Below are 18,233 nucleotides of genomic sequence, written 5' to 3'. Positions count from 1 at the left end.
TGACAGACCTAGGCAGGAGACGGGAGAGTGAGCCCCACTCTGCAGATGGAGAGACTGGGGAAACCCTGCGGGGCACATGGCTTGCCCAGGACCACATCACTTCTGAGAAGAAGGAGCCTGTGCTGAAAGCAGCTGTGTCCTCAGAGCTGAGGCCCTGGCTGCACCCAGGTCTCCCCAAGGCTGTGGGGTGGGCTTTGTGGGTGTCACTGTGCCTGCACGTGGCCTAAGGACGTGGGGGAACAGCCAGAAACCCAGACGTTCCCTTGGGGAGCTTTGTGGAAGGGACCTCAGCCACGAACCAGGAAATGATGTCACTTCCTGGCAACAGAACCAACAGAACCCGCAACCCGTGTATCCAGGCTTTTCCAGCGGAGAAGAGCCCCTGGCCAGATCACTTGCTCTCAAGATGTTTTACTGTTTGCCCCTGCCCAGAGGCCGGGGCCTCAGGCGAGCTCACAGGCAGAGTGTGTGGGAATGCAGTCGACGCTGGCTCAGGGGCCCCCAAAGAGGCCTCTGGACCTTTGCCCGAAGAAAGAGAAAAGTAACAGGGGAGGCCCATGCCGGGTCCGGCCACCTCTCCCTTCCCACCCGGGGAAGTCTGAGGCCTTTCCCTGTGTGTGGATTGGGTTTTCTCGGGCTGTGTCTGCCTCCAGAACGCCCAGCCGCATGTGGGTCAGGAGCCTGTGGGACGCCTGTGTCCACACCCTAGGGGAGAGCAGGCTGGGTGGCATGGGCAGAGTCCGGGCAGAGCTAGCTGCCCAGGCTGACCTCACGCCCTCAGGGGGGTCTCCGACCTCCTGGTTGGGTATCTGAGCAGACACTCGTCTCTCTGTTCTTTCTGGGAGCAGAAGGGCAGGCGGGCAAAAGCAGCAGCCATCCTGGCCAGGCTCAGCTGAGAAATATCGAAGCAGGGCTGGCTAATGGTTATTGTAATTCCAGATCGTCCCAACTGGGGTGCCCCTGAGGGGAACACCACATCCACCTCCCAGAGGGAGGGCTCAGAGCACCAGCCCCCTGCCCGGGAGGCACAGTGCAGGCTCCAGGTGAGCGTGGTCACGGAGGGCTCAGCCCAAATGGCGATTAAGAGGAGGCAGGCAAGGCTTGCTGCCCAGACGCCACCCAGCACACACCCCGGGGCCCAGTCTCAGGATGCCATGGAGCTCAGCACAGTCAGCTCTGACCCAGAGCTCCGAGAAGCCCTGCCTCGATGCAGCAGGAAGACCTGGAATTCAGTACGGCAGAGCACTGAGGCGAGTTGGCTGGGGCTACTGCCTGTGAGCATGGGAAGGCTGTGCTGAGCCACACAGGGAGGAGTCCCCCACAGCTGGGGCTGGGCCTGGATCAAAGGCTGGCCTCACACCACCCATCTTGGAGACTGCAGAGAAGACTCCGATGCTGGGCCTTCTTAGCGAATCTCTAGGAAGCTTTTGTGCCCACTTAGGCACATGGCAAGGCTGGCCTGTGGCAAACTTTTCTTCTCCCCCAGCTCTAGCACTGGCCATCAAACTCGGCCAGCCTCCACGTCCAAGACCTGTCCCTACAGAGGTGGGAGCTCAAGGTGCAGGACCCAGGGATCCACTGAGGGGAGATCGAGACCTGAGACATCCCCTCCCAATGACACGGGGCCAGCCGGGTACTAGCCAGCACCCTCAGCACGTCCGAACTTTGTGCCTGCACGACCGCCAACCCCAGGCCCCGATGTCCCACCCTGCCTTCCAGAACCCCCACCTCCATATGCACTTGCACCAGCTCCTGCTTTGGTGGCAGAACCAGAGTCAGGACCTGAGTGACTACTTTCGCAGCGGCAGCCTGCCCTGCCTCCTACCAAGGACTGAGACGCCCACCATGACTGTCCCACCCTTGCAGGGAGAACAGGCCTCTGCTCTGGACAGAAGCCCAGAGCCCTTCGGCAACACATCATCCAGGGGCGCGGTTGGCTCTGCAGGCTCCATCCCCGTGTGTTCCCCATGGACGCCATCCACTCCCTCCCCACACAGGGGAGATTGATTTTCCTTACCCTGAGCTGATTTTCATCAGGGGCCTAGGCATTTTTCTCCACATCTTTTATGTCATTTATAGCTTTCTGTATATTTTGCTCGTAAGTGTGTGTCAATAAGGCTTCCTTCGTTGATGCCAGTTGGGAATATGGAGGCCTTCACAATGCTGTTTAAGCATCACCACTGTCTACATTGGGACACCCTCATTCTACCCCCTCCACTTCCAGCAAAGCCTGGATTCATGGCAAGCAGAACCCGTTCCACTCTCCCCCGCCTGACAACATTGAGTCGTCTTCTCTCTGCATTTCTTCCCATTTTGGGGGCTTCCCCAATCAATGCCAATCACTAAAATGAGAGGAAACTAGATTTTCCTCTGACTGAAGGTCAAATTTATAGTCTCTCAGTATTGTTAGTCTTGGCATCCCCATGAATTCTACAGTCCATGGAATTCTCTAGGCCAGAATCCATGAGTTGGTAGCTTTGCCCTCCTCCAGGGGATTGTGCTGACTCCCCACATATTGGAAGACCAAACTGGAGAATTCTGGTTTCTATGTCATTTGAAGGAGCCTTTGGAAATCTGAAAGGACAGTGTAGGTCTTTCAAGATGTCATCGGCCAAATAAAGCCCTCTTAGCAAATATGTTCAGAATCTCCAGGTAGCCATTGCTGTTGTAAGTGGCACAAGAGAAAGGCTGAGTTCTTCCGTCGGCACAAATAAACTCACAGCAATAAACCAGGCAGGAGAAATGGAAAGATAAACCCACACCAACAAAGGGACAAGTATTCCTCAGAAAACAAGGCCAGAGAAAGACCCACCATCCTTGTGGCCCCCACATGCTCAAGAAAATCAGTGATTGGGAAGGAAACAGAAGAAACATGCGCAGGTCCAATGAGAGGCAATGGACATGGCTAGTGTAGCTCAGAGACAGCCTGACGCTTTGAATGGACACGCGGGCAAAGGGAAACACAGTGCAGGTGCAGGTGGTCATCATCTCAGAGCTAGGTGCTCAGGATGGTGATAACCAGCCTTTGGAACCCAAAGAGGGAGCAGAGGGCCTAGCAGATCCCACAGACATCTCTCACTCTCTGGCAGAAGAGTGTGCCGGACCCATCAAAGTCCCACAGGAGCGTCTCTTGGTGATCAGTGCCCAACCTCAGGGTGGATCCAGCTCCACTTCTGGCACCGTTGTTCTTCTCCTTTGAGATGCTCACCTCTGGCGGTCCGAAGCCACAGGCCTGCTGGGCGCCTGTGGAGAAGAAACTCCCTTCAGTTGCTCACACAGACAAGGGTACACAAGGATGACTGTGGCCTCTGGCTCACAGATGGAAGATCAGCACCCTGTCATCTCGAAATGGGGATCGGTGCTGAAAGGGAGGCCGCACTGGACTCCCCTTTCCCTGGACACAGCGTCCCTGCTTCTAGAGCTGCTGAATCCAATCACCTGTGGAAAGGCAAACTGAAAAACACCCATCTTTCCGAGAAGGTCTCCAAAAGAGTTTCGGAACAACTCATTTGGAAACCAGAGGGGATGACATGCATGTCCATGGAAACTTGACACTCTCAACAATTGCACTTCACATGATTCCTAGACATATGTTCCATTCCAAATGGTTCACAAATCCAGAAGGAAATGGAGCAGACATTAGACATGAGCTCTTAGTTTTCACACACAGTACAGCAAGGCACTAAACAAAGAGTAACCAGGGAACACAGTGACATTTTTAAAATTCAAGATTTGGCCGATTTTTTGATTGGGTCACTTATTTTTCTCGAATTGAGCTGCAGCAGATGCTTGTATATTTGGGAGATTAATCCTTTATCAGTTGCTTCATTTGCTATTATTTTCTCCCATTCTGAAGGCTGTCTTTTCACCTTGCTTATAGTTCCCCTTGCTGTGCAGAAGCTTTTGATTTTATTTAAGTCCCATTTGTTTATTTTTGCTTTTATTTCCAATATTCTGGGAGGTGGGTCTTGGAGGATCCTGCTGTGATTTATGTCGGAGAGTGTTTTGCCTACGTTCTCCTCTAGGAGTTTTATAGAATCTGGTCTTACATTTAGCTCTCTAATCCATTTTGAGTTTATTTTGGTGTATGGTGTTAGGAAGAGTTCTAGTTTGATTCTTTTACAAGTAGCTGACCAGTCTTCCCAGCACCACTTGTTAAAGAGAGTGTCTTTTCTCCATTTTATATTCTTGCCTACTTTGTCAAAGATAAGCTGTTCCTAGGTGCATGGATTTATCTCTGGATTTTCTATTTTGTTGCATTGATCTATGTTTCTGTCTTTATGCCAGTACCATACTGTCTTGATAACTGTGGCTTTGTAGTAGAGCCTGAAGTCAGGCAGTTTAATTCCTCCAGTTCCATTCTTCTTCTTCAAGATTGCTTTGGCTATTCGAGGTTTTATTTTTGCATTTCCATACAAATTGTGAGATTAGTTGTTCTAGTTCTGTGAAAAATATCATTGGTAGCTTGATAGGGATTGCATTGAATGTATAAATTACTGTGTGTAGTATACTCATTTTCACAATATTTATTCTTCCAATCTACGAACACGGTATATTTCTCCATCTATTAGTGTCCTCTTTGATTACTTTCACTAGTGTTTTATAGTTTTCTATGTACAAGTCTTTTGTTTGCTTAGGTAGATATATTCCTAAGTATTTAATTCTTTTCGTTGCAACAGTGAATGGAATAGTTTCCTTAATTTCTCTTTCTATTTCTCATTATTATTGTATAGGAATGCAAGGGATTTCTGTGTGTTGATTTTATATCCTGCAACTTTACTGTAATCATTGACTAACTCTAGTAGTTTTCTGGTAGCGTCTTTAGTGTTTTCTGTGTAGAGGATCAATTAATCAGCGAATAGTGAAAGTTTTACTTCTTCTTTTCCAATTTGTATTCCTTTTATGTCTTTTTCTTCTCTGATTTCTGTAGCCAAAACTTCCAGAACTATGTTGAATAGTAGTGGTCAGAGTGGGCACCCTTGTCTTGTCCCTGACTTTTGGGGAAATACTTTCAGTTTTTCACCGGTGAGGATAATGTTTGTTCTGGGTTTGTCATACATAGCTTTTATTATGTTGAGATATGTCCCTTCTATTCCCACTTTCTGGAGAGTTTTTATCATAAATGGATCTTGTATTTTGTCAAATGCTTTCTCTGCATCTATTGAGATAATCATATGATTTTTATTTTTCAGTTTGTTAATGTGGTGTATTACGATGATTGATTTGCAGATATTGAAGAATCCTTGAATTCCTGGGATAAAGCCCACTTCGTCATGATGTATGATCTTCTTAATGTGTTCTTGGATTCTGATTGCTAGAATTTTGTTAAGGATTTTTACATCTATGTTCATCAGTGATATTGGCCTGTAGTTTTCTTTTTTTGTGGGATGTTTACCAGGTTTGGGGATTAGGGCGATGTTGGCCTCATAGAATGAGTTTGGAAGTTTCTCTTCCTCAGCAATTTTCTGGAAGAGTTTGAGTAGAATAGGTGTTAGCTCTTCTCTAAATTTTTGGTAGAATTCAGCTGTGAATCCGTGTGGACCTGGGCTTTTGTTTGCTGGAAGATGTCCGATTACATCCTCTAGTTCCGTGCTTGTGATGGGTCTGTTCAGATTTTCTATTTCTTCCTGGTTCAGCTTTGGCAAGGTGTACTTTTCTAGTAATTTGTCCATTTCTTCCAAGTTATTCATTTTATTGCCATATAATTGCTGATAGTATTCTCTAATAATCCTTTGTATTTCTCTGTTGTTGCTTATGATCTCTCCATTTTCATTTCTAATTTTATTGATTTGGTTCTTCCTCCTTTGTTTCTTGATGATTCTGGCTAGTGGTTTGGCAATTTTGCTTACCTTCTCAAAGAACCAGCTTTTGGCTTTGTTGATTTTTGCTATGGTCTCTTTTGTTTCTTTTGCATTTATCTCTGCCCTAATTTTTACGATTTCTTTTCTTCTATTAACCCTGGGGTCTTCATTTCTTCCTTTTCTAGTTTCTTTAGATCAAGAGTTAGGTTATTTAGTTGACTTTTTTCATGTTTCTTGAGGTGTGCCTATATTACTGTGAACTTCCCACTTAGCACTGCTTTTACAGTTTCCCAGAGGTTTGGGGTTGTTGTGTTTTCATTTTCATTCATTTCTATGCGTATTTTGATTTCTCTTTTGATTTCTTCTATGATTTGTTCATTATTAAGCAGCGTGTTGTTCAGCCTCCATATGTTGGCATTTTAAATAGTTTTTCTCCCGTAAAGGAGATCTAATCTTACTGCATTGTGGTCAGAAAAAATGCTTGGAATGATTTCAATTTTTTTGAATTTAACAAGGCTAGATTTATGTCCCAGGATGTGATCTATCCTGGAAAAGGTTTCGTGTGTCCTTGAGAAAAAGGTGAAATTCATTGTTTTATGGTGAAATGTCCTATAGAGATCTATTAGGTCTAACTGGTCTATTGTATCATTTAAAGTTTGCGTTTCCTTGTTAATTTTCTGTTTAGTTCATTTATCCATAGATGTAAGTGGGGTGTTAAAGTCTCCCACTATTATTGTGTTATTGTTAATTTCCCCTTTAATACTTGTTAGTAATTGTCTTACATATTGTGGTGCTTCTATGTTGGGTGCATAAATATTTATAATTGTTATATCTTCTTCTTGGATTGATCCTTTGATCATTATGTAGTTTACTTCTTTGTCTCTTTTCACAGCCTTTTTTTAAAGTCTATTTTATCTGATATGAGTATTTCAACTCCTGCTTTCTTTTGGTCTCTATTTGCGTGGAATATCTTCTTCCAGCCCTTCACTTTCAGTCTGTATGTGTCCCTCGATTTGAGGTGGGTCTCTTGTAGACAACATATATGGGGGTCTTGTTTTTGTATCCATTCAGCCAGACTTTGTCTTTTGGTTGGGGCATTCAACCCATTTACGTTTAAGGTGATTATTGATAAGTTTGATCCCGTTGCCATTTTCTTTATAGTTTTGGATTCTAGTTCATGTACACTTTCTGTGTTTCCTGTCTAGAGAAGATCCTTTAGTATTTGTTGGGCAGTTGGTTTGGTGATGCTGAATTCTCTCAGCTTTTGCTTGTCTGTAAAGCTTTAGATTTCTCCTTCATATTTGAATGAGATCCTTGCTGGGTATAGTAATCTGGGCTGTAGGTTACTTTCTTTCATCACTTTAAGTATTTCTTGCCATTCCCTCCTGGGCTGAAGAGTTTCTGCTGAGAGATCAGCTGTTATCCTTATGGGGATCAACTTGTGTGTTATTTGTTGTTTTTCCCTTGCTGCTTTTAATATTTGTTCAAAGACATAAAGATGGCTAACAAACACATGAAAAAAAGCTCAACATCCCTCATAATCAGAGAAATGCAAAGCAAAACCACAATGAGACAACATTTCACACCAGTCAGAATGGCTGCTATCCAAAAGTCTACATGCAATAAATGCTGGAGAGGGTGTGGAGAAAAGGGAACCCTCTTACACTGTTGGTGGGAATGCAAACTAGTACAGCCACTATGGAGAACACTGTCAAGATTCCTCAAAAAACTGGAAATAGAACTGCCATATGATCCAGCAATCGCACTCCTGGACATACACACGGAGGAAACCAGAATTGAAAGCGACACATGTACTCCAATGTTCATAATAGCCAAGACATTGAAGCAACCTAGATGTCCATCTGCAGATGAATGGATAAGAAAGCTTTGGTACATATACACAATGGAATATTTTTCAGCCATCAAAGAGAATGCATTTGAATCAGTTTTAATGAGGTGGATGAAATTGGAGCCTATTATACAGAGTGAAATAAGCCAGAAAGAAAAACACCAATACAGTATACTAATACACACACACACGCACACACACATATATATATATATATATATATATATATATATATATATATATATATATGGAATTTAGAAAGATGGTAACATTAACCCTGTATACGAGACTGCAAAATAGACATAGGTATATAGAACAGTCTTTAGGAGTCTATGGGAGAGGGTGAGGTGGGATGATTGGGGAGAATGACATTGCAGCATGTATATTATCATATGTGAAATAAATCACCAGTCCAGATTCAACGCATGATACAGGATGCTTGGGGCTGCTTCACGGGGATGACCTGGAGGGAAGATATGGGGAAGAGGGAGGTGGGAGGGGGGTTCAAGAAAGAGAACACATGTACACCCGGAGCGGATTCGTGTCAATGTATGGCAAAATCAACCAATATATTAATGCAAGGTAATTTGCCTCCAATAAAATAAATTTTTTAAAAATAAATAAAATCCAAAATTTGGACTCTGGGAAAGACCTTCTGGAAAGTGCAAACGACACATCCCAATCTGGGAGACAACAGTTTACAGACACAGAGCTGTGGCAGGATTTGGCTCGTAATACACAAACGGCACGAACACAAACAAGCTTGAAGGAGAGGTCTGAAGGGACACCAGATGAAAGAAGGGACACGGAGAGTACACCGAATGATGCCCAGCATAGAGGGCCTGAGAAAGACGGTCTAGCTGCACTCCCTGAGCCCCGTGGGGCCCTGAACTAGGCCTCTTCTACCTGGAGGCTCAGAGAGATGGACAGTGAGGAAGGGAAAAAGAAATCCTTGGCATTTCTAACACTCAGAGCAAATGCTTTGAAGGAGAAGTCAAGGAACAACCCTACCGACAGTGATATTCCCAGAAAGGCAATAGCTAGGAGCCCATCTAACCCATTAGGGAAGTCCTTCTTCTCAGAGAACTGCAAGAGACGGAGGAAAGAAGGTGAAGCCCACAAATCCAATGGAAAATAAGCTGTGCTCACGGATCAGAAGAATTCCTCCTGGTAAGATGATGTCAGTTCCCCATCCCCCTGATCTCCAACGTGGATCACTCCAGAGGTTCCAAGCTATTCCTCTCAAAATACCAACTGCTGCTCTCAGGGCATTATAACCAAAGAAATCCAAAATGTCTATGGAAACACAAAGGAGTCAAAAGGGTCAATGCAATCTGCTACAAAGTCCAGAAATGGACATAGCATGGCTGCCTGATAGCCAATTTGATTATCACACCAGGATAACAGGACATCATGGTACTGGGAAGAAATCAAACATGCAGAACCAGATCCATGGAATGGAATTGAGAGTCCAGAAATAAACCCAAGCTTCTATGGTCAATTTATTGATGCCAAATGAGGGGAGGCGATATAAATGGGAACAAGAGCCTCTGCAACGAAAAGACTTGGGAAATGGAGATGGTTGCATCTGAACAATCACATTGGCTTTTGGTCTCATAACACCTTAGATTCAGTGAAACACATCAACGCAAACCGTGAAGTGATGAAACTCCTGGAAATAAGCAGGGGCCATAGGGTCCTCCTTGTCAAGGACTTCTCAACATGTGTGTGTTGGGGGGAAGCAAAGTTGAATCTCTTCAATTCAAGGAAACAGGAAACCAGAGGACACCCACGAGTTTCCGTCACTTGAAAAGCTTGGCAACAGAAAGCTAAGCATTCACAAATAAAAATGCTATCAAACTGAACACACAAGAATATTTACAAGCAGAATATCAGAGAAGGGGTTCCTACGTAAAAGAGACAGAGAACTCACACCAGTAAGTCTCCCAGAACAATCCCAGACGTATCCTTTCCCCTAACACCACCTCCAACAGTAAACCTTTACCTCACTCAAAACGAAACACTAAAGCCTCACCCTTGGTCAAAAATATACATGCATACATGCATTCGCAGGCATGAGAGCATCCACAGGAGAGACACAGAGAGGAAGAGACAGACTGAAATTGGAAAGGCCAAGAAAAAGAGGAAATGAGGGAGAGCGACTGAACAATGCAGAGAGGAAATGAGTCGATTTCACAGAATATGCATGAATTTCTCTTGAGGTTGGAAACAGTGACAGTGAATATTCCTCTGCAAAGGGGAAAATGACCCACGATGATGAGACTTAAAGACAAGGATGCGGGGAGCCACTGTTGGGGCAGACTCCCCAAACCCTCAAGGCTGAGTGGGACAATTGAGTAGGACAAGGAATGTTGATATCAGAGGCGGTGATGTGTGAATATGACCTTCCGGTCCTCCCAATGCGGGGGCAATAAATAGGCAGGAAGGGGCCTGCCTTTTGCCAGGTCCCAGAGCAAATCCAGCCCTGATACTGCCCATTCTGTGCTAGGTCATCCGTGTGTGGAATCCATCCTTTGGGAAGTCTGTGTCCAAGCTCCATGTGAAAGCAGCCCAAAGTCTGAACAGGGACTGGAGCTCTTCGTAGGCTGACAGACCTAGGCAGGAGATGGGAGAGTGTGACCCACTCTTCAGATGGAGAGATGGGAAACCCTGTGGGGCACATGGCTTGCCCAGGGCCACAACATTTCTGAGAAGAAAGAGCCTGTCCTGAAAGCAGCTGTGTCCTCAGAGCTCAGGCCCTGGCTGCACCCAGGTCTCCCCAAGGCTGTGGGGTGGGCTGTGTGGCTGTCACTGTGCCTGCACGTGGCCTAAGGTCATGGGGGAACAGCCAGAAACCCAGAGGTTCCATTGGGGAGCTTTGTGGAAGGGACCTCGGCCACTAACCAGGAAATGATGTCACTTCCTGGCAACAGAACCCAATAGAACCGCAACCCATGTATCCAGGCCTGGCCAGCGGAGAGGAGACCCTGGCAGGATTGTTTGCTGTGAAGATGTTTGCTGTTTTCCCCTGCCCAGAGGCCAGGGTCTCATGCTAGCTAACAGGCAGAATGCGTGGGAATGTGGTCGACGCTGGCTCAGGGCCCCCCCTGAGAGGCCTCTGGCCTTTAGCCAAAGGAAAAGAAAGGTAACAGGGGAGCCCCAGACCGGGTCCGGTCACCTCTCCCGTCCCACATGGGGAAGCCTGAGGCCTTTCCGTGTGTGTGGATGGGGCTTTCTCAGGGTGTGTCTGCCTCAAGCAAGCCCAGCCGCATTTCGGTCAGGAGCCCGTGTGCTGCTTGTGTCCACACCTCAGGGGAGAGCAGGCTGTGTGTCATGGGGGGTGTCCGGGCAGAGCCAGATGCCCAGGCTGACCTCATGCCCTCAGGGGGTTCTCCATCCTCCCGGGTGGTATCTGAGCAGACACTCGTGTCTCTGGTCTTTCTTGGAGCAGAAGGGCAGGCAGGCAGAAGCAGCAGCCATCCTGGTCAGGCTAAGCTCATAAATATCGAAGCAGGGCTGGCTGATAGTCACTGACTTTGCAGATCGTCCCAGCCGAGGTGGCCTCTGAGTGGCACACCACATCCACTTCCCAGAGGGAGGGCTCAGAGCCCCAGCCCCCTGCCCGGGAGGCCCAGTGCAAGCTCCAGGTGAGGGTGGCCACAGAGGGCTCAGCCCAATTGGTGATGAAGAGAAAGCAGGCAAGGCCTGCTGTCCAGACTCCACCCAGCACACACCTGGGGGCCCAGTCTCAGGCTGCCACGGAGCTCAGCACAGCCGGCTCTGATGCAGAACTCCGAGAAGCCCTGCCTTGGAGGCAGCAGGAAGACCTGGAGCCCAGCATGGAAGAGCACAGAGGTGAGTTGACTGGGGCTACTGCCTGTGAGCGAGGGGAGGAGGTGCTGAGCCACACAGCAGGTGTCCACCAGAGCTGGGGCTGGGCCTGGAACGAAGGCTAGCCTCACACCACCCATCTTGGAGACTGCAGAGAAGACTCCGATGCTGGGCCTTCTTAGCGAATCTCTAGGAAGCTTTCGTGCCCACTTAGGCACATGGCAAGGCTGGCCTGTGGCAAACTTTTCTTCTCCCCCAGCTCTAGCTCTGGCCATCAAACTCAGCCAGCCTCCATGTCTAAGTCCTGTCCCTACGGAGGTGGGAACTCCTGGTGCAGGACTCACAGATCCACTGAGGGGAGATCGATACCTGAGACGTCCCCTCCCAATGACAAGGGGCCAGCCGGGTATTGGCCACCACCCTCAGCACATTGGATCTCTGTGCCTGCACGACACCCAGTGCCAGGCCAAGATGTCCCACCCCGCCTTCGAGAAACTCCACCTCCACGTGCACTTGCACCTGCTCGGGCTTTGGTGGCAGAACCCGAGTCAGGGCCTGAGCGACCACCTTTGCAGCGGCAGCCTGCCCTGCCTCCTACCAAGGACTCAGAGGCCCACCATGACTGTCCAACCCTTGAAGGCAGAACAATCCCCTGCTATTTAGAGAAGCCCAGAACCCTTCGGCAAGCACATCATCCAGGGGCGCCGTTGGCTCTTCAGCTTCCACCCCTGTGTGTTCCGCATGGGCGCCGTCTACTCCCTCCACACCCAGGAGAGATTGACTTTCCTTCCCCAGTGCTCATTTTCATCAGGCTCCTATGCATCTTTCTTCTCATCTTTTATGTCGTTTATGGCTTTCTGTATATTTTGCTCACAAGTGTGTGCCAATAAATTTTCCCTCCTTGATGCCATTTTGGAATATGGAGGCCTTCACAATGCTGTGTAAGCGTCACCACTGTCTACATTCAGACACCCTCATTCTATACCCCCCACTTCGCAGCAAAGCCTGGATTCATGGCAAGCACTCACCGTTCCTCTCTCCCCCGCCTCTCAACATTGAGTCTACTTCTCTCTGTATTTCTTCCCATCCTTTTGGGGTCCCCAATCAATGCTATTCACTGAAATGATAGGAAACTGGATTTTGCTCTTATTGAAGGCGAAAGTTATAGTCTCTAAGTATTGTTAGAGTCTTGGCATCCCCATGAATTCTACAGTCCATGGAATTGTCTAGGCCAGAAACTTGGGTGGGTAGCTTTTCCCTTCTCCAGAGGATTGTTCTGACACCCCACATATTGGAAGACCAAAGTGGAGAGTTCTGGTTTCTACGTCATTTGAAGTAACTTTTGGGGATCTGAAAGGACTATGTAGGTCCTTTAAAAATGTCATCTTCCAAATGAAGCCCTCTCAGCTAATGTGCTCAGCATCTCCAGGTAGGCAGTGCTGTTGTAAGTGGGACACCTAGGCACAAGGGAAAGTCTGAGTTCTTCCGCTGGCACAAACAAACTCACAAGAATAAACCAGGCAGGAGAAATGGAAAGATATACCCACACCAACAAAGGAATAAGTTTTCCTCAGAAAACAAGGCCAGAGAAAGACCCACCATCCTTGTGGCCCCCACATACTCTCGAAAATCAGTGATCAGGAAGGAAACAGAAGAAACATGTGCAGGTCCAATGAGAGGCAATGCACATGGCTAGTGTAGCTCAGAGATGGCCTGACGCTTCGCATGGACACATGGGCAAAGGGAAACACAGTGCAGGTGGCGGTGGTCATCATCTCACAGATAGGTGCACAGGATGGTGACAACCAGCCTTCGGGACCCAAAGAGGGAGTGGAGGGCCTAGCAGAGCCCATAGACATCTCTCTCGCTCTCTGGCAGAAGAGTGTGCCAGACCCATCAAAGTCCCACAGGAGCATCACTTAATGATCAATGCCAGCCCTCAAGGTGGATTCCAGTTACTTCTGGCACGGTTGCTCCTGTCCTCTTAGATGCTCACCTGTAGCGGTCCAAAGCTGTAGGCCTGCTGGGCTGCTGCGGACTCGAAACTCACTTCAGCTGCTCACACAGACAAGGGCACGCAAGGATGCCTGTGGCCTCTGGCTCACAGATGGAAGATCAGCGCCCTGTCAACCCGAACTGGCGACCCGTGTTGAAAGGGAGGCCGCACCCGACTCCCCTTTCCCTGGACACAGCGTCCCTGATGCTAGAGCTACTGAATCCTTTCAACTGTGGAAATGCATACTGAAACACACCCATCTTTCCGAGAAGGTCTCTAGAAGGGTTTCCGAGCAACCCATTTGTAAATCAGAGGGGATGACATGCATGTCCATGAAAATTGACACCTTTCAACAAATGCACTTCAAATGATTCCTAGACATACGTTCCATGCAAAAAGGTTCACAAATCCAGAAGGAAATGGAGCAGACATTAGACATGAGCTCTTAGTCTCCAGACACAATGCAGAAAGGCACTACACAAAGAGTAACCAGAGAACACAGTGAACTTTGTAGAATCCAAGATTAGGACTCTGGGAAAGACTGTCTGAAAATGCAAAAGACACCTCCCAAGCTGGGAGACAACACTTTGCATACACAGAGTTTAGGCAGGATTTGGCTCCTAATATGCAAACGACATGAACACAAACGAGCCTGAAGGAGAGGTCTGAAGGGACACCAGGCGAAGGAAGTGACACGGAGAGTATACCAAATGATGCCCAGCACTGAGGGCCTGAGAAACACGGTCTAGCTGCACTCCCCGAGACCAGTGGCACCCTGGACTAGGCCTCTTCCACCTGGAGGCTCAGAGAGATGGACAGTGAGGAAAGGGAAGAGAAATCCTAGGCAATTCTAACAAGCACAGCAAATGCTTAGAAGGAGAAGGCAAGTATCAACCCCACCGACAGTGAATTCCCTGAAAGGCAATAGCTAAGAATCCATCTAATCCAGGAGGGGTGCCCCTCTTCTCAGAGAACTGCAAGAGATGGATGAAAGAAGGTGAAGCCCTCCAATCCAATGGAAAATAAGCTGTGCTCACGGATCAGAAAAATTCCTCATGATAAGATGATGTCACTTCCCCCCTCCCCCGGAACCACACCGTGGGGCAATCCAGAGGTTCCACGCTATTCCTATCAAAATAAAAACGGCTGCGCTCAGGGCATAAAAACCAAACAATTCCAAAATGTCTATGGAAGCACTACGGGATCAAAATAGTCAATGCAATCGGCCGCAAAAACCTGAAATGGACATAGCAGGCTGCTGATAGTCAATTAGACTATCACACTAGGATCATCAGGACAGCATGGTACTGGGAAGAAATCAAGCACTCAGAACCAGATCCATGGAATGGAATTGAGGGTCCAGACATAAACCCAAGCTTCTATGGTCAATTCCTCGACACCAAATGAGGGGAGGCGATACGAATGGGAACAAGAGTCTGTACCACAAAAGACCATGGAAATTGCAGATGGTTCCACCTGAACAATCCCATTGGCTTTTGGCCTCATAACACCTCAGATTCAGTGAAACACATCAACGCAAAGCCTGAAGTGAAGAAACTCCTGGAAATAAGCACGGGCCATAGGCTTTTAATGTCAAGGACTTCTCAACATGTGTGGGTGAAAAAGTAAAATAGGGTCTCTTCAAGTCAAGGAAACAGGAAACCAAAGGACACACACGAGTTTCCTTCCACTTGAACAGCTTTGCAACAGAAAATTTAAGCATTCACAAATCAAAATGGTAACAAACTGAACACAAAAGTATATTTGCAAACAGAATATCAGAGAAGGGGTTCCTACGTGAAAGAGACTGAGAACTCACACGCCCAAGTTTCCCAGAACAAACCCCAGACCTATCCCTTCCCCTAACACCAACTGCAACCCAAACCATTACCTCACTCGACACGAAACCCTAAAGCCTCAACCTAGGTCAACATGTTTACATGCATTCACAGACATGGAAGCATCCACAGGAGAGATGTAGAGAGGAAGAGACAGACTGAATTTGGAAAGATCAAGAAAGAGACGGAACGAGGGAGAGAGACTGAACAATGGAGAGAGGAAATGAGTCGATTTCTCAGAATTTGCATGAATCTCTCTTGAGGATGAAAACAATGACAGTGCTTATTCCCCCTGCAAGGGGGAAAATGACCCAGGTTGACGAGGCTCAAAGACAAGGATTCGGGGAGCCACTGTTGGGGCAGCCTCCCCCAGGCCTCGAGGCTGAGTGGGACACTTGAGTAGGACGAGGAAGGTTGATATCAGAGGTTGCGATGTGTGAATATGATCTTCTGGTCCTCCCAATGCAGGGGTCAAGAAATAGGCAGGAAGGGGACTGCCTTTTCCCAGGTCCCAGAGCCCATCCAGGCCTGATTCTGCCCATTCTGTTCTAGGTCAGCCCTGTGTTGAATCCGTCCTTTGGGAAGTCTCAGTGTCTAAGTTCCATGTGATAGCAGCCGAAAGTTTGAACATGCACTGGAGCTGTTTCTAGGATGACAGACCTAGGGAGGAGATGGAAGAGTGACCCCTACTCTGTAGATGGAGAGACTGGGGAAACCATGGGGGGCACATGGCTTGCCCAGGACCACATCACTTCTGAGAAGAGGGAACCTGGGCTGAAAGCAGCTGTGTCCTCAGAGCTCAGGCCCTGCCTTCACCCAGGTCTCCCGAAGGCTGTGGGGTGGGATGGATGGGTGTCATTGTGCCTGCAAGTGGCATAATGACGTGGGAGAACAGCCAGAAATCCAGAGGTTCCCTTGGGGAGCTTTGTGGAAGGGGCCTCGGCCACGAACCAGGAAATGATGTCACTTCCTGGCAACAGAACCCAACAGAACCCACAACCCGGGTATCCAGGCCTGCCCAGAGGAGAGGAGCCCCCAGCCAGATTGCTTGCTGTCAAGATGTTCTGCTGTTTGCCCCTGCCAGGAGGCCAGGGCCTCAGGCGAGCTCATAGGCAGAGTGTGTGGGAAGGCGGTCGATGCTGGCTCAGGGCCCCTCCGAGAGTTCTCTGGCCCTTTGCCCACAGGAAGAGAAAGGTAACAGGGGAGCCCCAGGCCGGGTCCGGCCACCTCTCCCGTCCCACCCGGGGAAGCCTTAGGCCTTTCGCTGTGTGTGGATGGGTGTTTCTCCGGCCGTGTCTGCCTCAATCAAGCTAAGCCACATGTGGGTCAGGAGCCCGTGGACCACTTGTGTCCTACCCCAAAGGAGAGCACGTTTGGTGGCATGGTGAGTGTCCGGGCAGAGCCATGTGCCCAGGGTGACCTCACACTCTTGGGGGGGGTCTCCATCCTCCCCAGTGGGTATCTGAGCAGGCATTCATCTCTGTTCTTTCTGGGAGCAGAAGGGCAGGCGTGCAGAAACAATAGACATCCTGGCCAGGCTAAGCTCAGAAATATCGAAGCAGGGCTGGCTGATGGTCAGTATCATTGCATAGCGTCCCACCCGAGGTGGCCCCTGAGGGGCACACCCCATGCACCTACCAGAGGTAGGGTTCAGAGCACCACCCCCTGACCAGGAGGCCCAGTGCAGGCTCCAGGTGAGCATGGCCATGGAGGGCTCAGCCCAACTGGCAATGAAGAGGAGGCGGGCAAGACCTGCTGTGCAGACACCATGCAGCACATAAACCGGGGCCCAGTCTAAGGCTTCCACGGAGCTCAGCACAGCTGGCTCTGACACAGAGCTCCAAGAAAACCTGCCTCAAAGGCAACAATAGGACCTGGAGCCCAGCACGGCAGAGCTCAGAGATAAGGCAGTTGGACTTCTGCATGTGAGTGTGGGGAGGCGGTGCTAAGCCACACAGGGAGGAGTCCCACAGAGATGGGGCTGGGCCTGGACCAAAGGCTGGTCTCAAACTACCCATCTTGGAGACTGCAGAGAAGACTCCAATGTTGGGCCTTCTTAGAGAATCTCTAGGAAGCTTTCGTGCCCACTTTGGCACAAGGCAAGGCTGGCCTGTGGCAAACTTTTCTTCTCCCCCAGCTCCAGCTCTGGCTGTCAAGCTCAGCCAACCTCCATATCCAAGACCTGTCCCTACAGAGGTGTGAACTCCAAGTGCAGGACACAGGGATCCACTGAGAGGATATCAAGACCTGAGACGTCCCCACCCAAAGAAACGGGGCCAGCCATGTACTGGCCAGCATCCTCAGCACATCGGATCTCTGCCTGCATGACCCTGATGTCCCACCACGACTTCCAGAGGCTCCACCACCACCGGCACTTACATCTGCTCGGGCTTTGGCAGCAGGACTCGAGTCAGGGCCTGAGTGACCACCTGAACAGATGGAGCGTGTCCTGGCTCCTGCCAAGGACTCAGACGCCCACCATGACTGTCCAACCCCTGCAGGGAGAACAGGTCACTGCTCTGGATATAGACCCAGAGCCCGTTCGGCAAACACCTCGTCCAGGGGTGCAGTTGGCTCTGCAGCCACCATCCCTGTGTGTTCCCCATGGACGTTGTCCACTCCCTCCCCACCCAGGGGAGATTGACTTCCCTTCCCCTGAGCTGATTTTCATTAGGCGCCTAGGAATCTTTCTTCTCATCTTTTATGTCTTTTATGTCTTTCTGTATATTTTGCTAGCAAGTGTGTGTCAATAAATTTTCCTTCCTTGATGCCATTGGGAATATGGAGGCCTTCAGAATGCTGTGTAAGCATCACCACTTGCTACATTCGAACACCCTCATTTCCCCCCCCTCCGCTTAGAAGCAAAGCCTGGATTCATGGCAAGCACTCCCCGTTTCTCTCTCCCCCGCCTGAAAACA

General features: G+C 48.8%; 1 protein-coding gene across 1 annotated transcript; it reads left to right on the top strand.

Moving 5' to 3' along the window:
• Nucleotides 1-406: 406 nt before the first annotated feature.
• On the top strand, nucleotides 407-17,959 carry LOC148774621 (uncharacterized). The gene is made up of 4 exons (XM_088828890.1): nucleotides 407-541; nucleotides 11,193-11,505; nucleotides 11,800-12,067; nucleotides 17,764-17,959. Exons 1-4 carry the CDS (start codon nucleotides 407-409, stop codon nucleotides 17,957-17,959), a joined length of 912 nt encoding a protein of 303 aa, XP_088685016.1.
• The last annotated feature ends 274 nt before the right edge of the window (nucleotides 17,960-18,233 follow it).

The sequence above is a fragment of the Moschus berezovskii genome, chromosome 20, assembly GCF_049115385.1.
Source record: "Moschus berezovskii isolate FMDL1 chromosome 20, NW_MosBer_1.0, whole genome shotgun sequence".
Lineage (NCBI taxonomy): Eukaryota > Metazoa > Chordata > Mammalia > Artiodactyla > Moschidae > Moschus > Moschus berezovskii.
This window is presented reverse-complemented; position numbering and strand designations above follow the sequence as displayed.